Raw genomic sequence first — 23559 nt, forward strand, 5'->3', positions numbered from 1 at the left:
AGTAGACAAAACATGCTAAGTGTTCATCAAATGTACTTTAAAGGTGTTGATTGCTGTTTGGCGTTTTTATTTTCTACGTTTTCTAGCTTTTTAACACTTAACCTGACGCTGAATGGACGTCTTAGCTTCAGATAAACCACATGCGAGCCCCGAGGACGACAAACGCTTCAAAATAGCTTGAAATTGAGTTCGTGACTGTTGGCGATGTCCAAGTGGATCAAAGAAGCGGGTCAGGTCAGCGCTTCTGATTTACTTCAAACAAGACACGAACACTACAAAAATACATACCGTTGATCACATGACATCACAACATCGCTTTTTAGCAACTTTAAATCGGGACACAAAACGCAGTCAATCAATGCCAGCGTCAAAGTGGGCGTGGCCTCAGATCAAAATCTAGGTTATTTTCGGAACTAAATTAGGACGCAAAAACTTCATCTTGTTTGCTTTCCGCCTCGCTCGGAACCTTCAAAGTGGGTCGCTACTAAAAATAAGATCCAAGCAGCCTGTCACGGCGCTCTGGACATAAAGCTGAAGTCCAACTGTCAACAAGCTCGGGCTTTTCCGGACCCTTCTTCCTGTCATTTTCTGATTAAGAAGAACCAACGAGCAAGCTAGCAGGAACTAGCTAAACATGCTTGGACGCATGACCGGGAATACAACATAAGCCCCGCCCCTTTCAGCACCAAAATTATCAGGGGTGAGCAAAGTGCAGCCCGGGAGGCATTTTTGGCCCGTAGCCTTTTAAAAAATTGGCCCTCAGCTTATTGTAAAAATATATTACCACTCAAAAGTTTGGAAACATTTGGAAAACATTGTTATCATAAGACAGAGACTTCCTTTTGGCTTCCTTTTAGCTTGGAATATATTGATATATATTGGATTGCTTTTTGCTAGGGATTTAGCTAGATGCTAATGCCTTTGCTACATTAGCTGCTGCTTGACTGCTAATCACATTGTGAGCCTCAAAAATTCACCAATTCACCACCGTTTGTTCCTAAATGCCCTATTAAAACTTATTAACATGCTCTACCAGTGAGACATTTTACATGGCATGTTTTGCAAGGTGCAAAATGTATATCACTCTCAACGACGACAGTTAAGTTCCAGATGGCAGACATGATTGTTTTGGGTTTGGCTGCCTGCACGGTGTGAAGGAAAGTGGGCGAGAGATGCTCAATACAGGCTGCAGCATGCAGCCAGAGGTGATTGGCTTTTGTGATGGACAGCATATACCAATCACATGCTTTTTCACAGAAATCGGTCAGTTTTGAACAGTGGCCATCAATCGGAGTGTACCACTTCTCTCACTGTAAAAGTTTGACTGTCGGTGGGACCTTGTTACTATGACAACCAAACCAGCGGGTAGTCACAAGACGCTACAGGACATTTTTTCAGTATTTTATTTTTTATTTTAAAAAAGCACATCACAACAGTATAATATCAACATCCGACTTAAAGCATTCACACCCAGCTGATTCCATATCTACCATGAGGGCGCCTAATGGCGTACCTAATATTAAAGTGCCCAGCTCAGTATCGACCCTCCACGCCCAACTCGCTCTCGGCGCTGCGCTCGATCCTCTGGTGGACCAGACCGACTTCCTGTTGACTCAGTGTACGCTCCGTGTGGCGGTAGACGATGCGGAAGCAGAGACTCCGCCTCCCACTCCTGCCAGACAAAAGACGGGATAAAATTATCTTCTTACTTGCTTCTTACTGACAGAGCTCTCAATTATTCAACGTGGTTGTGTAGCAAATGTCACAAGCAAGAAGACAAGTGAATGCTTTTCATGTGATAGACTGTGTCCTCCTTCAATAATTCATGTATCCATTTTCCGGTCCACAGGTGAAGATCAATACCGGGACACCTGTACACTACACACACAGAGTCAAAGCTTCCACCGAAACCAAGTAGGTGTGTGTGAAGGGTGTGGGTATGTGACTGGCGTTTGTCATCACAGTGAATAATTCACGTGACATTTTCCCTGTCTGCTAATTGCTCGTTAAGAGCTCCACTTGACCTTTAACGAGCCTTTCAAGCGCTTCTGGTCGTCACGGCGCCCCGCACAGAACAGCTAACAACTTCCTGTCCCGACAGGAACTCCAAACTCCTGCATGTGTATGTGTGTGTCAGGAAGTACTTCTTCCTGTGTTAAAAGCCTAATTTCTGGAAGGTTCCATCCATCCTGTGCAATGTGAGCCGTGTCGGTGTCAAAAGTTCTGAGCAAAGTGGTTCTGATGGGGACCCAAGAGGATCCGTGGCGGTGTCGCATAACAGCCAATGGGAGATAATGGCTCGTTAACGTTGCACAAATGTGCACTTAGCCTGAGCCGTAATGTCATAAATTAATCTAATGTAATGACACACCCTCCCTCTCCCCTCCTCCTTTGGCCACGCCTACTTTGAATGATTGATGAGCAAGAGGAAGTTGTCCTCTTTGCCTCTCCCCCCAACAACAACTACAATACACATAAATATATTGTTTCTTTAAATGTCAACACTTTTTCTAAATGTCACCTCCTCACTTGTCTCCTACATCCTTCTTCCTCCAGCACTCCGCAGTGTGTGTGTGCACGCTCACTTGGGGTGCGTGAAGTCATCCACCAGCGAGACCTTCTCCACCAGGTCCCCAGCGACGGAGCGCACCAGCTCATAGAAGTCGTTGGCATCGAAGACACGCTCGTCCGCGGGCAGCCAGAAGGAGATGTCATTGTGCAGGGGGGGATATTTGCTGAGTGCCTTGGGACAAACAGGAAGTGGAGGACAAAGATGGTGAGAAAATGGACATATGATTTTCTGATGTGTTTACTTCCTGTCACAAAGCATCTAATGGGATTGCTTTGAAAGCCACCAAGGGGATTTATTGTCATGGTATTTAATTCTATGATGTGTGGTGGTAATACATCAACCGTCTTTCTAAAACCTCCTCGGTATGCGTGCGTGTGTGTGTGTGTGTGTGTGTGTGTGTGTGTGTGTGTGTATCTGTTTACACACACACACACAGCAGCAGCAGCTCCACTTGATTAGGTGTGTATCACGGACCATCCAGACTTTAATGGGCAAAAGTGGAGAGGTGCAGCCCAGGAGAGGTGCACTGACCCTGGGCAGGAGATGAGCCATGATCCCACTGGAGCCTCCAAGGAAACTACTTCATCAATAGCCCCCTCCTCCATCCCTCTATGGATGTGCCTCCTCTTACATGTCTTTGCTACCTGGAAGTGGACAGCCTTGTGTATGTCGTCCACTTGGAATTGCGTGAGGAAGCGCTCATCTTGGCTCCAGAAGATCCGGATGTCGGGGATGTTGTAGAGAACCATGGCCAGCCTCTCCAGGCCTAGTCCGAACGCCCAGCCCAGCTTGTTGTCGGCACCGGCTAGAACCACACAAGATGACACCATTGGTAAAGTATAAGGGTCATAGGTTGGCATTATCAAGCTACACAAACAGGAAGGGCCTCATCACTTGTATCCAATGAGGAACAGAGAAATGTGCTTTCTATGCTAATGAGCGGCGAGGGGGTCGACGGGTCCAACAAGACGGAATAAATCTTCACTTCATGAGAAAGCAATCAGAGTGTGACTGCTCATCAGTCTTCATCGCCCCCGCCTCCACAGCAGCTCTTCATGTCAAACTGACGTCTTTCCTAATATCTATCAATAAGAACTTCTCCATATCCGGTTAGAGCGCCATTTAATAATCATAAAAAAAGAGTGGTTGGTCTGCTAATTAGATTTGCGGTGAGTAAATGTATGCATTGCTGCATAGCGATTAAGCTCTATGATTACATAGATGGCCATGACACCAAACACTGCTCTTAATTAGACACACACACACACACACAAGCAGACAAGATGTGTTGTCCGCCATGTTTTTTTCCTCCACCTTCCTCTTCCCTAACATCATCGCTTCCAAGAAGAAAACACTACAACAAAGATATTTCTATACCTCCATCAGGTCACTTCAGGGTACACGAAGGAGTTCCATTCCTTCACCCGCACACATCCACATCCCACTCACATCCATCACTATTAGCAGACCTTGAATGGACTATTGGCAGGCTCCTCCCCCCTGCTCAAACTTGATTTATGATCCAGAAGACTTCCAAGAAAGACAAAAATGTCAGTGTGCAGCCATGGATGCAACATGTAGCACCAATCTCGAGCCAATCTCTTTGTCCCTTCTTGTGAACATGAATCACGCAACCAGCTAGACCGGGAATGAGTGATGAAGAAAACATCAATTATGCAGAGTTGTTAGTAACCAGGCAACAAGAGGCTGCTAATTGATCCATTCGTCTGTACCTTTCACAGGTGCAGGTAGACAGGTGGACGTCCCCACGGCCTTCACCACACATGCGGACAAACCTACCACGTCTGTGGCCAGCACGAATCAAATTAGCAGCGGATTAGCTGTGAGCGCTGGAGGTCAGGAGGCGGCGCTACCCGCAGCTTAATGACCTGAACCGGAGTTTAGTTCGGGTTAAGGCACTTTGATGTCTACTCTGTCATTTAGACCCCGAAGGCCGACAAACAGGATGTCAGAGCATGGACTTGAAGCAGGAAGTAAATGCCAGAGCCGTGAGAGTAAACAAGAGGTAGATGTGAAACAGGAAGTAGATCCCAGAGCTTAAATGTAATCAGGAAGTGGGTGTCGGTGAAGGAATTTAAATATAGATGTCAGCGCAGAGTAAACAGGAAGTAGATGCCAGAGCTGATAGTGTTAACAGGAAGTAGATGCCAGAGCTGAGATTGCAAAGATTGTCCCAGATAGATGAGGCCCTCCGGTCGCATCCTGCCACCGTGCACTCCAGCTGTGTCACATCTGTGCACCGTGACATTCAGGTAGTGGAGGAGGCCGCGCCACATTTAACCCCTCGCTGTCTCCATATGGGGGGGATAAACGGCGTCCTCTCCAGACTACAAAGTGGATAATGGGACAAGAGAACAGCAGCAGCGGCAGAAGGAAATCCTCCCAAGTCCAAAACACCTCCGCAAACACTCGTGCGCTCGGCGTGCTTCAGGGCCGCCCGCCTCGCCATCTGTCCGCCGCAAACACGGGCGGTGCTGAAGTGTTCCTCCAGGGGTCCTCACGACAAAGTGCTCGCTTTGAAGAAGTCGTTCTTCCGCCATGATGGCATCAACAGCTAGCCGCTATTGCTATTTCATTAGTGGAGTTGAACTTGTTCCACTTCCTCTTCCTGCTTCTATGCCCACAGTAACGTAACAAGGATGACACTCAGGTCATCATGTGAACTCCCTCGGAGAGGTTCTCCTACAAGTGCAACACTCCATGTTTGACCTTCATTTTCTGTTTCACAGAAACCTTCATCCTCCTGGTAAGTAAGCGGTGAGAACTCCATGTAGGTCTGAAGATGACTTCACCTTGTCGACAACAACCACCCTCGTCTTCATTATCATCTCATTGTTTTCACAGTCTCCACCCGCCCACCGTGTCCCAGGGGTGACATGAAACGCTGCCGCTGAGGTAGACGTCTTCAAACACTGCGCTCATTAAGCCGAGCTGATGTCTTCATCGCTGTAATCGTATTACTTTGCGACAAGAGGAACATGTCACACACGGTAAAACGCACACACCGCTGAGTCACACGAGCACAGATGGACACGCACAGCATCAGATGTGGCATGAGGGTGAGGATGACGATGCTGACAGAGGGGGATGATGAAGATAACGGGGGAGGAAGGTCATGAAGGCGAGGATGATGAAGACGACGATGATGTCATGCGGTCCTGACAACAGGTGCGCTGCAACAGTGCATGATGGCATCATTGAGGATAGAGAGGCACACGCAACAACACTTCCACTTTCAGATGCTATTTTAAACCTTTTAGTCACAAAAATGCATTTGTTGCGTAAATGACCAGTTGAAGCGACGTTTTTTTGGCCTTCTCAAAACCTAGCCTTGATCAAACCGCCCTCAAGTTGTAGAGGACGTGGATTCTTCTGACACGATCTAGAATGTTCGAATAACAAACTTATAAACAAAACTTGCCAATTTAGTTGCGTAAATGCTGTTGCCCTAGAAACAAGCGGCCGAAATGACTTTTTTATGTGTTTTATTCAAAAAATGGCTGAGGACGATGGTGACGACGACAATGTCACACAATCCTGACGACAATGCGAGATGGCGTCACTGAGCATTGGAAGGCACACGCAACAAAGCTTCCATTTAGGGATGCTATTTTTAAGCTTGGAGGTCGAAATGAGGTTTTTATATCTTTGATCAAGGCAGTTTTTTGAATAAATCAACCCCAAATGCGTCATGGTAGATGTCATTGATTCTTCTTATGACATCAACTGGAGTGTTCAAATCGGAACACTACATCGGCTGATGAGGATGGTGACGACTTATCATAAAAATGCTGTTGTCGCGTACAAATCTGAAACAGAGCGTTCAGAGCCATCCCAAACTTCTTTCAGGGCTCACTTCCAAATGCGCAAACCTCATTATCTGAAACTTTGGCATTGTTTAACATGAGAATACAAGAATGTAACTACATTAATAGGTCACAATAGGTCTCCTTTAACAAACAAAACTCTGACTTTAAGAGTGTTTAAAAGTGTGCCATTTCACTCACTAAAAAGGTATTGTCGTGTAAAGGAACGGTTAAAAAATGCATTCTTCCAAAAACAGCCTTGTGCCATCAGCACCAAATGAGAGTCATAGAAGATGACGTGTAACGTTTGAGGAGCATCAGACCTGCAGTGCCACATGACAAATGGCAAGTGTGAGTCTGAGACAACACAGCTGCCAGAAAGAGCCGACGAGCGTGTCAGGATTTGTCCAGCTTGGATGATGTCATCGGTGGGATTTGTGGCGTGATGAAGCTAACTCTGTGTTTTATCTTTTTCCACAAAACTGATCCCGGTGCCTGACTGTGCCGCAGCCAGCTCACAGACGTATGTGATGAGTTCCAGTGATCACATGAAAACCTTCAACAGTCAACTATTTACTTCCATGTGCTAGAGCGCCGCACTATTAATAGATGTGTTGGAATATTCATGAATCGCAACATCAAGCGGCATCGTGACCAGAAACGGAGCCACGTTGCTCTGATTGTAATCGCGAGGCCTCTCAAAACCATCCCAAGAATGTGAGGCAAATATGTTGAGCTCGTCATGGCGGCAGAGAGTCAGCATCAGACGTCAAGTGTTTTTTGTGTGTCCGTGCGTGCGGATGCAGCCAAGCTCCACCCCCTAACACCCTAGCCCCACCCCCCACTCTGTTTGTTATGGACCACAACGGCCTGCTGAGATGGATCGCTGCACAAACAAATGTTTGCTCTGCCCTTCGCAAACCCCCGAGACAGACGGACACGCACACACATGGTCTTACATCAGATTGGTCTGTTGCACACCGTGAGATATGTTTTGGAGAGACTACGTTGCTATTTTTTAGGCTTGTTTCTTTAAAAAGACTGCTGTTGATGGCGTTTGTGTGTGTGAGTGGGGGTACCAGCTGGCCACCAGTCATTGCCCCCACTGGGAGAACCAGGGGCGTTAGGGAGGCAGACAGTGTGAGGGATGATTGAGGTGGAATTGGAAGAGGAATGTCGGGATGAAAGGGATACACAGATGGGGGGGGAGGGGCTAAGAAAGCCGTCAGTCACAGTGAGGCCAGGGGTCAAGAGAAGGCGGGTCTTTACAAGCCAGAAAACATAACAGAGGAGAAAGGTGGCCACGCTTCATTTTCGTCTCTTCTCTCTCCTTCAGTGCCACCTTTGTCATCTCTCCATCCTCTGAGTGGGCGGAGCTATGAGGATGAACGCGCTGACTCAGCAAGGAGAAGAAAAAAATGAAAAATGAAGCAAAGCCCTGTGGGGGTGACGTCAGACGGCGTTTAATGAGAGAAGGATCGGGGTAAGGGGGAAGGGGTCACATGATTTATTCAAAAGGGGGGATTAAGCTGGAAAGCACGCACCTGAACCACACACACACATTCCCAAAGGGCCCGGGGGCGACAGCTTTGAGAGGCTGTTAATTGTCACCAACACGACTTTAATCAGATTTCAGTATCCACACACACGCGCACACACACAACCCTGTTGGCACGTGCCTGCCCCCTCTTGTCCCGTGGGGCGTGTGTAAATCAGGTTTTTGGGCGAGGGGGTGTGTCCATTAGCACAAGTCCCATATGTTGGGTGGGGAAACCCGTGGGACACACGTAGACAGACACACAAGTGTTTTAGTGCACACACATTCATTCAAAAACATGCAAAATCAAATACAGAGCAAAGGTGTTGGTGTGGAGTGTAAGCTGATGAATAAATAAGCAGAGAAGAAGAAGAAGAAAAAGACTCTCGCTCGCTCGCTTGCTCGCTCTACCACCTCCTCCGTCAGTGAATTAATGAAGATGTTTAATTTCTCCTTCATCCCTCCTACTCCTCACCCATCCATCACTCCCTCCTCTCCTCCATCAGTCCTTTTTTCCTCCCTAACTCCCGCTTCCTCTTTCATCTCTCCTTTGTCCTCCCCTCAGCACCCCGTGCGCCCCCCCACCATCACACTGTGCCTCAGGCAACACATATGGCGGTCACACCATTAAATAACACACAAGCCAACTGGTGTCCCCTGTTGCCACTGGTCCTCCATCCCTCCATCCTCGCTCGCTCTCTCTCTCTCTCTTCACTACGGTCACTCCTGTGCTCTCTCGTCCCTCTCTTTTTTTCCTCCCTCGCTATTGTCTCGAATGCTCTGCTCCAGAAATATTGGATGGAGAGCGAAAAGGGGGGGGGGTGTTGAATGTGGCGCGTTACTAGGGCAACCAGCCACACTGCCGCAGTGGAAATGTAAGGGAGGTGGAGCGGGTGAGGAGTTGGGAGAGTGCGAAGGAGAACGGTGTGTGTGTGGTTACCAACACACGCCAGTGTGTAAGTGACGGTCAGTTAAAATGACTTAGTCGTACTAGTTTGTGACCAACAACATATTCAGCATCCAGTTGAACTATTTTAATGCCCCTCCCTCTCCACTAATTGTCCTGTTTAAACATGTCATGGCTGCTGTCACACACACACAGCACGATGGTGGTGGTGGTGGTGGCGGTCTGATGGGCGTGTTCGCTCCATGTCTGAAACTATCTATTATTGATCAGAACAAGCAGTGGGCCAGTGGAGCGCGGCGGTGCAACTTTGTTCAGCAGGCAAAGCGGTGAGTTCACCATTTAGCTGGAGAGGATACCATGAGTGCACTCACTCAATGAGTTGACAGGCATTTGTGGGCAGGGTTAAGACCCGTGTGATGTTGCAACGAGCCAATCAATTGAGCGCTCCGGAAGGATGTTTCATCCACAAGCTGATGTATTACTCTTCCTGTTTAAAGCTGCCCTGTTATACGAAGGTCACTTTGTAATGATGTAATAAGACTAACGTGTCCCTCAAACTTTTTAAAGTCCATTTGCATTAAAGCTACAGACACACAAAACGGCATGTTGCAAGTAAGGCTTACAATAAGCACTTTCAAACTGTCTAAATTGGTGTGTGTGTGTGCTTCTGACCAGAGTTGAGTAGCTGCTGCTCCATGACTCCACAGCCCAGCACCTCCATCCAGTCGCCCTGGAAACGCACTTCCATCTCAAAGGAAGGATGAGTGAAGGGGAAGTAACAGTCCACCCACCGCACCTCCACATCTGAGGAGGAAGAGGTGGAAATCAATCCTGATGATATCTTTGAAGGCACCTCCTGCCAGCTGACCTTCTCCAAACAGGTGAGCGATGAGTCGCGTCAGAGTATGTTTCAGGTCGAACTCCACCAGCTTAACAGCCTCCAGGCTGTGCGTTTCCTGTTTCTGGGGCGTCCTGCGACCAGAGGCCTCAAACATCTGGAGGTCTTCACCGTTTTGGACTTTGGAGAAGAGCTGCACACAAGTCGTGGGACACTAAGTGATTCCTTCTTAACAGAGGTCAGGGCCTCTATCGTACCTCATGGTTGGAGAAGAGTCGCACCCCCTCCATCTGGTGGAAGACAGGGTAGTGACTGGCATCAATCTCGTCCCGTCGGTAAACGTCTCCAGCCAATAGGAAGGCATCCAGGCCGGATCTTACCAACTCCCGCTGGTGGGCGGAGGTGTGAGCGCGAAGCATGGTGGCCCTTGAGAACACACGGCTGATGACCAGGATGTTCTCCTGTACTAACTGTGCATTGGGGGCACTTACCTGTTCAGGTAGTAGTTATCTCCACGCTTCCTGCTGGGGTGGTCAGGCGGGATCAGCAAGCTGTCAATCGACCACAGCAAAAGTAAGAATGACAATGATGGAGGAGGAGAAACTAACAATGGGCCTGTCAGTCGGACAACCTGTCAAAGTTCTGCTCCACGGTAACCACGGGGCTCAGGTTGTCATGTACGGAGAAGAGCGGGTTGCCCCAGCGACCGATGTAGGCACTGCGGCACACAACAACCACAGGACTACTCGGTTACAAATAAAAATAATCATCAGTGATCAAAATGCTTCTGCAGACTGCCACCCGTGCACGTCTTAAAGAGTAAAGGTCAAGACACCCTCAAATGGCAGAATCGTAAAGCACCATCGCACAACTGGCTTAACGACTTCCTAATGCAATATTAATGTGCCGATTGCTGCAAAGCACTTTTATGACAACTCAGGAAGATACAACGTTCGCTGAGGAGCGCAGTAAACTTTAACACTGCTCCCTCCCTGAAGACGCATTGGAGACGCACACTCAGCTGATTGTTTGCAAACTAGGGCGAGGATGCTGGGGCGGGGGGGCTTGTTTGACTGGCATGTGGTGGGCGTCATGTGACACTCAGGTGGCTCAGCAGTGTTCCCACCTGTAGAAGTGAGCCTTGATCCTCTCCTTGATGAGCCAGAGAGGATGATGGGATTGGTTGTGGAGATTGCGTCCCACTTTGGCCAGGATCTTTGGCGTGATGTTGGTGAAGTCATCGCAGGGGTAGGAGTGGCCTAACACGTCCACAGTTGCCTGACCGATCTCAGGCCTGAGGGCGGGGCTTTCTGTGCAGGCACACCGGCGAGATGCTGTGATGCCCTGAAGAGGTAGCAGGAAGGGGCAGGGCTGCCGGGAAGAAGGGCGGAGCAGCTGGCGAAGGATCATGATGCGACATTCATGGGGCTGGAATAGAAAGTAAAAAGAGGTCAATTTGAAGTCAGTCCTTTGAAAATGACCCCTACAGGCTCTGTGAAGCAACTGACCCATCATAAAATTCAAGAATGAAAACTCAGCAGAATGTTCCCGTGGGGGGAGAAAAATGCAGCATAAAAGGTCAGGTCATCTGGGATGTGCTATGACTTCAGCGTCATCATTTGGCCAAAGATGGCTACAGGAAAGGTCACAAAAGTCCAATGCGGGACACGATTAGACTGCAGATTTTCTGACATAAAAAGATGCAAATGAACAAGGGGACTGTTGCTATGCGACGTCGCGCTCATTATCAAGATGTGTGGGGCATTCCCATGACATCGACATGTGTCCTTGGACAGAAGATGGAAGTCGTGAGAGCTCAGAGTCTTTCTCGAACAGATGGACACGCTAACATTTAGCCCTGTAAACTCGAGCCACCTGTGGCTAAAATGCTTCGTATGCCGTGAAGGTTGTTTTCTTTGTTTTGCCTGTCTGCTACTTTTCATCTTGGCAGGGAGACGGGCAGCACGTGGCTTCAAATAGATCAACACAAATGTTGTGAGGGTGAGCGGATACAGTTTCAGGGTTTATGCTTAATATGGTTCAGCCCTGCACTCTGCCAGTGCTCAAATTGAAGTCCACATATCTGCGTTAAACCAGAGTTTACAACTTGTGCACTCTCACGCAAAAGCGACTTTTAGCCTCCAGCAAGTGTTGTGTTCTCTCGCGTGGATGCAGGACATGAAAGTACAATTGATGGCACGATCAATGCAATCCACGGCCTGAAGGGATTACCTACCTGAAAGCGCCACGAAGGGACCAATGGTGGAGGAGGCAAGGACAAGCTGTAGGAGAGATGTTTAACACTTGATTCGTTCTGGAGCAATCAGTAAGGATCACAGGATTAAGGAAGGATGGAAGGATCCTTGTTCAGTGAGCAGAACCTTGACCTACCAAACAGAGAGCAGACATGGAAGTAAGTCAAGTAAATGTGACACTTCTCATCTCAAGTCTCACAGCAGAAACTCTTGCACATTTATTATATAGTCAAACAATTGCTCAGTAGCGCTGCCTAAAAGTGAAATACAAAAACAAAATTACAGTAAAATACAGAAACACACAGGAGTGGCTGACCGCAAGTAAATCTATCTGCTTTGAAACTTATCAATAAGAAAGGACGATCGCAGTGGAAATAAAGCGTTGTGAGGATCGACATGAACGCCATTTAGTGTGTTGGTATAACGCGCATTAATATTACATTTTTTCGTGTGCGTAAAACATACAATTGGTGTTTAAATGGTTTGTTTGACAGCGAAAACAGCATGACAAGCTTACCTTCAGCAACTGTTTGGCATTGACTGTCTTTTAGTGGCCATTAATGTGCCTGTCCGAATTATCGTTCAATGTACAATTTAGTATAACTTGGTACGATTGTGACTATGTAGCACAGTATACAGTAAGACTGAAATGTGAATTTAGGTCATATGAAAGGTATATGGAATGCAGAAAACGGCCACAAAATTGTTAAATGCGAACAGGCGCTCTTTGGGCACACTGCTCAACTAGGTCCTAAAGCTGAGACGTAAACAGCAGCGTTGTTAGCAACATGATGGCGGCGCTCTCCAGTACGCAGGTGCTCTCTCTCTATCGGATGATGTTGAGAGAAAGCAGAAACTTCCCGTCGTACAATTACAGGTAAAAGATGCTCGTTAGTTGCTTTTAATGTTTTCGCTGGTTGGTTTAAACATTAGGCTCGCTGCGAGTTAAATGCTAACGTAGCCTGTGTGTTTGCCTATGACGTCACTGTTTCTACACTGTTATTTAACGTGTTAAATTATGGAACATTTTTTCTTCAGCGATGCTCAACAGCATTTAATGTTCAATGCACGGCCTATTATCTTATCGTCTCTATTTAACTAATGCGTATTTTAAAAGTTCTCAGCATATGGGAGACCTAAAATGTTATTTTTTTACCCAAGCTGTATCAATTATTAAACAATATGTGGGTGTGAGAGAAGTTCAAGTTGAAACCTTTATGTAATAATATTAATAATAATAATGAATGAGTGTGTTGCAGTTATCTGCCAAACTCAACCTATTGACTTCAAGTATCAGTTCCATAATGATTGGAGCCAGTTTCACTTTCAGTTTTACTTATTTTTATTTTTATAAGATCTTGTGATCGTTTCTGCTGTTCAGTTACTGCCTCAGCATTTTAGCCCTGAAAATCAACTCACGCAGGCACACATTCACTGTTAAAGAGAGAGAATGCGATGGCTCAGCAGGAGAAGATTGCACCAGTGTACTTGTTGATTGTCAAGAGATGACCTCAATGTGTCAGACGTCGCTGCAGGCACTGCGTCGTCTCCGAGTAACAGCCACCAGCTAACACCGGCACCGGCAGAACCTCCTGGAAGTGGCAATGGAGATGTTGGCTGAGTCTTGAGAGAGGAGGAGATGGAAATAAGAGCAGACGAGAGATGAAACTTTGATGATTCGCTGCAGGAGAAAGTGCTTCAGTGCAGCTGCTTTGCGTCACAGGCAAGAGGAAACAACAACAAGTTTGCGTTTGAAGAGAAAATGTTTGTCGGATCCGAACCACGCAGGAAGGTGCCCCCCCAGTGTCCAATAATGTGAAGTTATCTTTTTATCTCCTCCTCCTGGCTCCATCTTTCCCTCCATCTTATAACACATTTGCTCGTCATCCCTCCATCATGTCCTTGTACGCCACTGGTGTTTAACGACGGCTCGTAAATCTGATCCATCACTGCTTTACTGGCTCGGTCTTAAATCCTAAATGAGCTCTACACACACACACAAAGACAGACACAAAAGAAAAAGAGTGAAAACTTCCCAAGGTCGCTGAGGATCTGCCAGCTGTGCCGCAGCCCTGCTCCATCAAGAGGAAGAATCAAGCCCATAATTGTTTTCACTCCAGAACTTGACATGTATTCATGAAACAACATCATTAGAGTGTTGGCCTGTCCTAACAGGAAGTGGACCACGATGTTGTGTACACTCCCTCTCCTGGCTGACTATTGGTTTATTGATCTCCGGCATGGTGTTTTCTGTCCACAAGCCTCACAAATCAAATTAGCGCTGACAGAGCCGAGTCGCTCGGACTCGGACGACCTCTGCCTGCGACCCGCGCCTTTCAGCTGTCAACTTGCAGTAATTTGACCGTGAAGTTCCTCCAGTTGAGTTTATATTAGAATAACTTTATCATTTACGACATGATCCATTTTTTCCCCAATCTTCTCTTCAAGCTTGTGTCCTTCAGTGTGTTGTTTAAAGGTCCGCTATTGTGCTAAAGTGACTTTTTAATGATGTTCTGATAGCATTACATGTCCCTAGAGCCTGGTACGATCAGCAAATGGGAGATCACCTCCCTCACTTGTTTTCTCCAATTTTGAGCGAACGCTTGCTTTTTAATGTAAATCATGATATGGCTCTGGCTAGCTTAGCCTGCCCCGATGTACATACCAACCACTCATCATGGGGTGGGGGGATACCCAGAATGATGTTCCTGTTAAAATGCAAGTCTTCCACTCCATAATGTTACATAGTTGTATGTGATATATTGCATCCATTACATTGGACAAGTACAGAGTTACAGTGTCCACATTAAAAGTGGATAAAGTGCACATTAGCACTTCTTGGAGACACCTGCTACTCATTAGCATTAAAGCTGCAATTCCCAGTAGGGCCTAATAAAAGCATTGTCTGGGACTCTTGTAATATGCAATATTTTTATTGTGGTCTGAGCTCACATGTTCTTATGTCTGTTGCAGAACCTATGCCCTCCGGCGGGTGCGTGATGCCTTCAGGGCCAACAAGCAAGTAGATGACCCCAAAACTGTGGAGAGGCTGGTTTTGGAGGGCCGGCAGTCACTGGCACTGATACAAAGACAGGTGATGTCCACAGACGTGCGGCATGCAGATGTACACTTGTTTGCTGAGCAACCACCACCGGTAGTCGATAACCTTGCACCCATAATGCATGCTTTCGCCTTTGACTTCCTTTCCCGCTTTCAGTTTGTGGGGAGCTCACCTTCTCTCTGGACATCATTTGCTCTCTTTGTCGCCATGTTTTGTGTAACTCGGTTAGGGTGTAAAGATGATGGATTGCAGCCGCAGATCGAAATCAGCAAGTTGTGTTTAATGAGCGAGGAAGCGTGTGGGTGTTGAACAACAAGTTTGGGGGGGGCAACAGGAGGATGAAGAGCATTGCAGAGGAGGTTTGATGGATAGATTCACTCACAGGTTGTCTGCAGGCTGCCACTTGAGCAGCATTGTGTGTGCGTGTGTGTGCCGTTGGTGTCAGTCTAAAGAGGCAGTAGTTGGCCATTAGTGCTGCTTAATGTCACCGCAATGTCACACTGTCTTTGGTTCCATTCTGTCATTTCGAGTTACTTGGACAGAATGCCAGTCAGCTGACAGTAAGTCATTCGAGGGGAGTTTTACCTGTCAGGTACATTTACAAACAGCGCCTCTGCTGGCTGCACCCAACGAGTGCACTCCCATTGTGCCTCAGTGCCTTCAAGATGCCATTAACCAGCAATCGATGGATTATTATGGCCATCCCTGTGTGCGTTTACTGCGGCGTGGAAGTGAAATCACCCCTCATTGATGATACATTGGGAACGCCGTGCATTTTGAAAGCAGACTAAAGTAGGACAACACCCTGCGTGAATGCCAGCATCACCCCCCGCCCCCAGCCCGCTCTCACCCTCCCCATTCGCATCAACCCCAAGCCCCGCCCCCTTTCCGCTCCCTCCTGTGCTTGTCCTCCCCCGTTCAATCAGTGGAAATCCGCAGCCCCCCTCCACCCACCTCCCTGCCTGCATCTCCCCGAAACTGTACACCCTCCAGGCTGCTGCTCCACCACACACCGTAACAGTAAAGATGATTCCTTCTGTGCTTTTTTTTTTAATTCCCTCCCTCCCGTTTATTTGATCCGTCTGTTCAGGTGACCTTTCTCCTGGTGTTGTGGCGTCCAGGTGTCTGTCTTGTCTTTGTCCTTGCACAAGTGAGACAATTAAGGCGACATGCCCCTAACAGGCCAGTGTTAATGAATTGCAATGTTCATGCATCAGATTTACCAACCGCTGATTGGTTGCCTGCCTGTCATATTGGAGGAACAAAAGATGAGGCTGCAGCGCATGAAAGTCATTCGGGTCATTGGCTGTGTGTTGAGGTTAAAGGTCAAGGTCACACACTTCCATGGATGTTATCAAAGATGCTCACAGGCAGGCAACATGGCGAGACGGCGGGAGTGGTAGGCAGTGGAGTATCACTTTTCACACGAGTTGTGGCTTCCCTCCACGGCGTCTCCTCCAGCTCATTTTTCATATTAGATCTCTTGTGTGTATCGGGAAAAGCCGCCATGTCGGGAGAAGACTGGTTTTGAATGGCAACAGTAACATTGGCTTTCACCTGAGAAGGAAGAAGAAATATGTGCAGTCTGTGAGCAAAGATTGTGCCTCCGGAAAAAGACACGAGGACCACAGCACTCTAAACGGGCCTTTAGAACGTCTTTGAATAATTCATGAGCAGGATTTAGAAAACACACACAGGACGTTCAAACACTCAAAGTGCAGCGTCGAGGAGAAAGCAGCCATTCAACGCGATCAGAGGCCAGCACAGGAAGTCCAAATTGAGCTGAGCAGACGGACCTCCGAGTGCGTCCGTGTCCTGTTGCGAAACACAAACAGTAACCATGTTCTTATTGCTTTTTCATATAAATACTGTGAATATATGCTCTCAATCTGACACTAAGTAGAATTCCCGTCATCCTCACAGTCAACATCTCCTATTTAGATGACGTTTAAAGTGCAAAAAGAACATCAAAACGCTGAGACCAGCAGGGGTCGCAGACAGGGAGTGAGGTCAGATGGGCTGAAGGAGACAAACTGATGGAGACAGTCCAGCCGCAGCAATTTACATGAAGGCCACACCCCCTCACCAGCGATTGGTGCAATGGGCCACACTCCTACGGCACACACCGGCCAATCAGGGCGTCTTACACACACACCTTCCATGCGCAATCACGACGAGGTCACAGTCAGTGCTCGGTTGGTGCTTGGCGCCCCCTGGTGCCTCTGCAGCGCTGTTACGCCTACCTTGTCTTATTGTGGTATTTTCTGAAGATAGTATTGACTAAGTCGAAATACATTAATACGAATAGAAGACAAATGGCTGTAATTTATCAGGGATAGTTAAAATCAAGAAAAAAACTGAAATAAATCCATCTGTGTCAATTTTTATTTGCATCATTTTACACTGTAATGCATGTTGTTGTCCATTTATTTTCCAAGCTGTTTCATATTGGACCTGAATGTAGGATCATCTTAACCTTGGTTTAGACTCAAAAGTTTGTGCAGTGGGTAATACTGACACAGCCACCGTACACCGTACAAAGTGGTTAAACAGGAAGTCATAAACTCACACAAAAGGCCAAAAACGCAAACATCCGACCAGTCAAGCATGGCCAATTCGGGCCAGTGTTGTATGATGGTGTGTCCTCTTGAGTAAAAGTGATGGCGCTGTCTTGCAGGTGGCCATCGGGCACATGTTCAAGACCCAGAAGACAGTGGTTGAGTAGCAGCATGCAGGAGAGAGATGAGGACGTGACATCACCGCCAATCAACCAACCGCCACATGCTATCTCTGAGGTGGGAGGGGCATCGTGGGGGTGTTTAGCGAATATCCTTTGTGAATGTTGTATATAAAGTCAAAACAAAATAAAAGCAGTCACAATCGGAAACATCAGAGTATTTTGGCACGTAACCAAAAAATGCTTTAGTCTCAGATGACTTTTCCTACTTTGCAGCACAGAAGGAGAGGAGGGGCGTTCAGGTAAAGGTTTTGTAGGGCGAAGGTAAAGCAGGTGATTGACCGTGCCACGCTAATAATAGACCAGTGTGTTAGCTCAGGGGCGTGCGTGCTGGTCCACTTGCACACAAACATGGATGTCATGTTTGTCAACCCCTGCACATGCCGCACACGTTGTGTGGCCTGATAGCAGGGGTCGTCGTTGGGACCACATTGATCAGGAACAGAGAGTTCCGTTTGCTGCATTTATGGTGGCTTACATTTTTTAAATAGTTGTTTACACTCTGTTGTCACATTAGTGCTGGCTTCCAAACAGCTGGGAAGTAGAAAATTGGGGAATTTGTGACTGACTAGTTTTCATCCCTTCAACATTAAAGCACCTCTAATACTAAACAAGATGCTTATTGAGGTCAGCCATTTGTTTTTGTTTACTTTCACATTGCATGCTTTGAACCGCCATAATGTGTCCAAGTGAGATATTTCCTAATCCCCAGCGCTCTGGAACACACCAATCACGAGTGTTGACTGACCAAACATGGGGGTCACTTTGGTCAATTTGGGCCTCTTTTGCAGGACTTTGGATGATGACAAGTTTAACAATTGCAATCCAGCCCGGGGCATGGTTGTCCTATCTTGGTCCTAACAGAACAAAACCAAACAAAACCACGTCTCACGTCCACAGATGACTTTTATTTCAGCTTGTCATCACTTCTGAGTGGCCTTTTGGCCTTTCAACTGAGTTTTTGAAGATGGCATCACCTCTGATGCAATGACATCAAAGCGCAAACTATCGCTCAGGAGGCACCGACAAAATGCTCGTGTAAACCTCGGTACCAGAGGCTGAAGTTCCGGCCGTCGTTGTTGTCCCAGAACTCACCCTCATCAGTCCGCAGGTACACGGCGAAGTGGACCGCCGAGCCGGGCTCCATGAAGGGCGGCGTGTACATGGTGAAGCTGTAGCGCATGCCCACAGCACCCGGAAGCTGCACGTCCACAAGCAGAGCCTGCGCATCCACATGGGAGAGCCAGTCGTTGAAGGTGTAGCGAACCCCAACCTCTCTGTGTGCGCTGCCGCTCAGCACACGTATGTGCCCCCGCACGTCGAACTGAGTGACGGAGAGCTGCTCCAAGCAGACGCGCAGATGCTGGACACGACCGTCTGGGTCATGGGGCTCCGGGAGGTCAAAGTGTTGGTCCAGTACCCCCAGACGGTCTCCTTGTGGAGGGAAGCTGGCATGACGAGAAAACACTTTGCTGGGGACATGAGGCTCCTCCAGTGAGCTGAAGTGTTTGACGCTGGCCAGACTCAAGCCCATGGAGTCTGCAAATGTCACCCTCTTGGGCCCGTTACTTCCAGCCACAGCAGCCAGCAGGGCAGCCGGGCATGCCGGAAGCGACCTGGCCCTCCGGCGCTCTGACATGTGCTTCTCCAGCTGACAGATGTCATCCTCGTCTGCCAGCGTATCATCCTCGTCGGGGCCCGCACACGGCACCTCGTCCCCGGCCTGGAACTGCAGCGCTGAGTGGGACATGACGGCTGCCAAGCCGCCCCTCAGTGTGCTGCACGCCGGTCAGAGTCCATGTGATCCCAGTGTGGGATGGCTTGTATAGAGGAGGGGACAACACCCCCACCCGCCCCAACGTCATAGCCCAGCCCCCCCCCACAACCCGGAATGCTGCACCTGCTATCACGTACTTAACGTAGAACAACTTTCAACCACTGACACTTGAACTAAACACACATAAACACACATACTACATACAACATGAACATGAATTCATGTGGACTTGTGTGCAGGTTGACATTCAAAACAACAACTTTATGTTTCATCAATGAATACCACATTTAAAATGTCAGAGAAGCATGGAGACTTGTTTTAAAATTGACGACCAGCAACACAAAGTTGGAAAAGAAAGAGGCAAAATCATTGTGACATTTTGACCTGTAAGCATAGCTTGGCCAACACTAATGTTGAAAACAAACGTTATCCGGTCTAATAGAACGACTTGAAAGAATCAGCACTTATTATATAGGTGATGTCTTTGTTCAACCCATGTTTCTTTAAAATAACTCCTCTTCCTTGAAATATCCAAAGCTTTAGCCTGAACATCCTGTTGATTTTGTCTTCAAGATAATGCAGAATAGGGCTGCACGAGTGGTTAGCGTGTAGGCCTCACAGCTAGGAGACCCGGGTTCAAATTCAATTTCCATGCGTGGGTTTCCTCCCACATTCCTAAAACATGCGAGGTTGATTGGAGACTCCAAATTGTCCATAGGTATGAATGTGAGTGTAAATGGCTGGTGACCAGGGTGGACCCCGCCTCTTGCCCGAAGACAGCTGGGATAGGCTCCAGCATGCCCATGACCCTTGTGAGGATAAGCGGTAGAAAATGAATGAATAATGCATCTATAGTCCCATAAATAACACAAACATGTCAGCGCTTGCACAGGAACATGGCATCATGCCGACACAAACAGCACGTTACAAATGTCCGCGTCAGTAAAGCGTTATGTTACATAACACTGTCTCCGAGTGCGTCACTGCAAAGTCAACACTGACATCATAGACCATCCTGATGTCACTTTCTCTTACAAAAACAAATGCTCATTCATCAATATTCTCATTTTACGTCACTATCGTTGAATGCCTCCTGCTGCCCACTCAAATTCTTAAATGTGTTTGTGGTGAAACATTCAGTGACATTTGGCAGCATGTTTTTCCTGAACGACAGTAGCACCATCTATTGGCAACTGACTCCCTGTGTCAGCAAGTTTTGTGGCTATTATTTAGAAACTCATGATAATTGATGAAAAATGATTTTATTTGGTCTCATTCAAGTCAACTCATACACACAGGAAGTTCATTCATACCATCGCACAATGTAATAGCAGATGCCTGGCGATCATGCTGTTTTTCTTGATGTTGCTCACATGACTCGGAGCGCCTTCACCGCTCCTCCTGGACGATTTCAAAATGTTTCGATCACGGAGAATTACAAAAAAAATGTATACATCTGAATTTTTAAGTGCAATTTCAGTCGTCTGCAGGGCAGAGCCTCGGCTGTCAATCAGAGAGCGAGCGGTTATGATGTCACCGCAGCAGGCCATGACGTCACACCTCGCTTTCTGCCGTGCAGATGCGGTACACCAGCGTGACGATGGCGGCGACCACGGCTGGGATGAACCAGTTCGGCCACCAGCTGCAAGGACAATTCATGCGCATGTGAGTATCAGCGTACGTTTGCTTTGTTGTTTGTGTGTGTACCTTTGTTCATCCCTCAAGGTGGTCACCAGACTTTCCTGGAAAACAAACACATCATAATCTTTATGAAGCCACCACTGAAAGTGGTCTCGACTGTAAGTGAACTCACGGAGGGCTTGGCCAGCTTCTCTCTGTCGTCCTGCACAAAGAAGCAAGCAAACAAACAAAACGCTGAGTCATGTTTGTCTACTCAATGCAGACGCCATCTTTGTTTTTTTTAAATCCTGACTAAATACTATGGAAAAGAAGGTGGTCAGACCGGATGCAGCTCGCCAATCACCATCTGACTGGCCACTTCCCGCGCATCGCTTGAGTGTCCCACGTCCTCAAAGCTCTCAGTGGCATCTCCACCCGCCTGCTCCCTCAGGACCTCCTCCCCACCAGGGTGCTGGAGACAAGGGTTGGACATTGAACGTGTCATAAAATGAGTTTTGATAAGAGGGAAAGCAAACATGTACATAATTATTGTCAACACTTGGATATTTTAACGCTGCTGACTTGACCGCCGGTGGCCTTCACACTGCATCCACCATCAGCGTCCTTCGGCGCAACCTTGACAACAGTCCAAAATGTTTACTGAAGGACATCTAGAACATTTGAGTGGACGTCATCCCCCCCTCTTTTCACAACTTTTACACAACATTACCATTACTTTTGGCTTCTGGCAACTTAGCATGGACAACTGTGCCCTTAAGTGATTCAGTTGAGTTTCTAATTTACTTATTGCTCAGCCCTTCTGTCCATATCAACAGCAAGCATGTATCTACCCCCTACACTTCCGGTGCAAAGGCCATGTGACGTGAAGGGGTCTCATGTGTGTCCTCACCTCCTCTAGGAACTTGGTGACATCGTAGACTTTGTGGTGGATGACGATCCAAGTAGACTTAAACGTGTTTTGCTCCTCGATCTCCGCCAGTCTGAAATATTTCACTCCATCAGGGCTCTTTTCCTCCTTGTTCGCCATCTTTTGTTTTGCAGGCACCAACCAGACACGTCGCAGTAAAGGAAAGATTAAAAACTTTTACTTAATCACGACTTTTACCTCCCCACAATCAGCGACATTTAACCTACTTGCTATCAACAAATAAGCATGGTTTTAGAGTCGACTTTTATCGTACTTAAACTCCGGTTTACACTTTCAAATTAAACTCAACCAGCTCAACCAACCTTACTTGGACGTTTATTGTGAAATTGTATTTCCGGTAAGGTGGTATCTTACCTCGTTCGTGTCACAATAATTCCAAAGTTTATCGCAATGTTTTTAGTACCGCCCTCAAACGTTCCTATTGGATGCTGTCTTTCAGTCGCGTGTGCGATTAGACGTGCAATTTGTCAATCATTCAAGGTATGGGGGAAGGGGCGTGGCGAGGTGCAATAGTACTAAGGCACCGTTGTCACGCAAGTCACGTAAACCTGTGAAATAACTTGTGTTGTCATTTGTAACTATTACCAATTCCCACCGAATTCGTCAAATTGATGAGTTTTCCCACAAAATCATTTTGTCTTTGAAGATTCATATTCATTTCCATAAAGATTGTAGACATATCTGGAAATGTATTTTTAATCAATGTAAAGCTGTTCAGTGGATATTTTATATGTGTAGGAATGGAAACTGATCATTTAGTTTCTTATTAGGAGTGAATCTTTCTCTTCTCTGCATTTTCTCTCTCGTTTTCTTTTCATTTCCCTCACACTTGATTGACGACGTGTTGGTTGTGGCTTGCGAGGAGCCAGCCTGTAACGCGGTCCACATGTTTGACATTAAGAAGATGACATGAACTTGAGGACGAAGCAGACCAGACTGATGAAGCTCTGCTGGGAGAGTAATGGAGGGAGACCACTGAGGAGAAGATTTAATTGCTTGCCTCGTTCTTCTTCCTCCACTTTTCCTGCAGTCACCCACTGACCGATGCACTTTTCTTCCAACACTTCCCACTTCCCAATTCATCCCACACTTTTATTTTCCTCTTGCCTGTGCGAGCGTAAAAAACATCAAAGGACATAAAGACAATACTTGTCTCAGCAAATAAGTTATTTTGTGTTTACTCGCACAAATAGTAGCATGTAAACATGTACTGTGATGAATAAACAAGTTTTGATAAAATAAAGGGAGGTTGCAGTACTAGAATTGCACCGCCAGGTGGCAGCTTCCCTGGCGTTGACATTCATTGAGTTCATTTAGTGGCGCCAGTGTTTTGTGTTGGACGTTGTTGTGGTCAAACTGTTGTTAGCACACTTAGCAGCTGTAGTGATGCTAAGTGAGCATAGCTAATGCTAACTGGTGTTTTTTGTTGTTGTTGAGAGGGGGGTCATTAAAAGGTCAGCATGCATTTGTGTTTTAACA

The 23559-nt window shown here is 47.1% G+C and overlaps 4 protein-coding genes across 15 annotated transcripts; 1 reads left to right on the plus strand and 3 right to left on the minus strand.

The window, feature by feature from the left end:
* Positions 1-1348: 1348 nt before the first annotated feature.
* On the minus strand, positions 1349-14099 carry LOC131108720 (phenylalanine--tRNA ligase, mitochondrial-like). 11 transcript variants are annotated; one of them, XM_058059957.1, is made up of 11 exons: positions 13447-14099; positions 11918-12068; positions 10808-11109; positions 10313-10399; positions 10173-10232; positions 9939-10107; positions 9712-9874; positions 9516-9647; positions 3217-3377; positions 2586-2743; positions 1351-1672 (listed from the first exon to the last, which is right to left on the minus strand). In XM_058059957.1, exons 3-11 carry the CDS (start codon positions 11089-11091, stop codon positions 1534-1536), a joined length of 1353 nt encoding a protein of 450 aa, XP_057915940.1. In that variant the 5' UTR covers positions 11092-11109; positions 11918-12068; positions 13447-14099; the 3' UTR covers positions 1351-1533. The 11 variants fall into 11 exon arrangements, 9 of the variants coding, with proteins under 9 accessions (XP_057915943.1, XP_057915940.1, XP_057915942.1 ...); XM_058059959.1 differs by having other exon boundaries at positions 13425-14099; XM_058059958.1 differs by having other exon boundaries at positions 13417-14099.
* On the plus strand, positions 12653-23288 carry LOC131108725 (LYR motif-containing protein 4B-like). 2 transcript variants are annotated; one of them, XR_009120524.1, is made up of 4 exons: positions 12653-12813; positions 14910-15030; positions 17675-17792; positions 21091-23288. XR_009120524.1 is itself a non-coding variant. In XM_058059965.1 (3 exons), the coding sequence occupies exons 1-3, from the start codon at positions 12725-12727 to the stop codon at positions 17720-17722; spliced, it is 258 nt and encodes an 85-aa protein (XP_057915948.1). In that variant the 5' UTR covers positions 12653-12724; the 3' UTR covers positions 17723-17884. The 2 variants fall into 2 exon arrangements, 1 of the variants encoding a protein (XP_057915948.1); XM_058059965.1 differs by lacking the exon at positions 21091-23288 and having other exon boundaries at positions 17675-17884.
* Positions 17365-19546, minus strand: LOC131108723 (protein phosphatase 1 regulatory subunit 3G-like). Its single transcript, XM_058059962.1, has one exon. The coding sequence runs from the start codon at positions 19482-19484 to the stop codon at positions 18747-18749; it is 738 nt and encodes a 245-aa protein (XP_057915945.1). The 5' UTR covers positions 19485-19546; the 3' UTR covers positions 17365-18746.
* LOC131108724 (cytochrome b5-like) lies at positions 20752-22327 on the minus strand. The gene is made up of 5 exons (XM_058059964.1): positions 22042-22327; positions 21475-21603; positions 21325-21354; positions 21219-21253; positions 20752-21153 (listed from the first exon to the last, which is right to left on the minus strand). Exons 1-5 carry the CDS (start codon positions 22177-22179, stop codon positions 21066-21068), a joined length of 420 nt encoding a protein of 139 aa, XP_057915947.1. The 5' UTR covers positions 22180-22327; the 3' UTR covers positions 20752-21065.
* Positions 23289-23559: the final 271 nt, after the last annotated feature.

The sequence above is a fragment of the Doryrhamphus excisus genome, chromosome 21 (assembly GCF_030265055.1).
Source record: "Doryrhamphus excisus isolate RoL2022-K1 chromosome 21, RoL_Dexc_1.0, whole genome shotgun sequence".
In the NCBI taxonomy this organism is placed as follows: Eukaryota; Metazoa; Chordata; class Actinopteri; order Syngnathiformes; family Syngnathidae; genus Doryrhamphus; species Doryrhamphus excisus.

Bases quoted from the DNA above. Each gene is read 5' to 3' on its own strand.
- LOC131108720 (XM_058059957.1), bottom strand. From the start codon at position 11,091: ATGATCCTTCGCCAGCTGCTCCGCCCTTCTTCCCGGCAGCCCTGCCCC. The intron at 10,108-10,172 runs GTAAGTGCCCCC...TGTGTTCTCAAG, and splicing joins GATAACTACTACCTGAACAG to GGCCACCATGCTTCGCGCTC. The intron at 9,875-9,938 runs GTACGATAGAGG...ACTTGTGTGCAG, and splicing joins GACTCTTCTCCAACCATGAG to CTCTTCTCCAAAGTCCAAAA.
- LOC131108725 (XM_058059965.1), top strand. From the start codon at position 12,725: ATGATGGCGGCGCTCTCCAGTACGCAGGTGCTCTCTCTCTATCGGATG. The intron at 12,814-14,909 runs GTAAAAGATGCT...TGTCTGTTGCAG, and splicing joins TTCCCGTCGTACAATTACAG to AACCTATGCCCTCCGGCGGG. The intron at 15,031-17,674 runs GTGATGTCCACA...GCTGTCTTGCAG, and splicing joins TGGCACTGATACAAAGACAG to GTGGCCATCGGGCACATGTT.
- LOC131108723 (XM_058059962.1), bottom strand. From the start codon at position 19,484: ATGTCCCACTCAGCGCTGCAGTTCCAGGCCGGGGACGAGGTGCCGTGT.
- LOC131108724 (XM_058059964.1), bottom strand. From the start codon at position 22,179: ATGGCGAACAAGGAGGAAAAGAGCCCTGATGGAGTGAAATATTTCAGA. The intron at 21,355-21,474 runs GTCTGACCACCT...TTCTTTGTGCAG, and splicing joins TGATTGGCGAGCTGCATCCG to GACGACAGAGAGAAGCTGGC. The intron at 21,254-21,324 runs GTGAGTTCACTT...TTTGTTTTCCAG, and splicing joins AGAAGCTGGCCAAGCCCTCC to GAAAGTCTGGTGACCACCTT.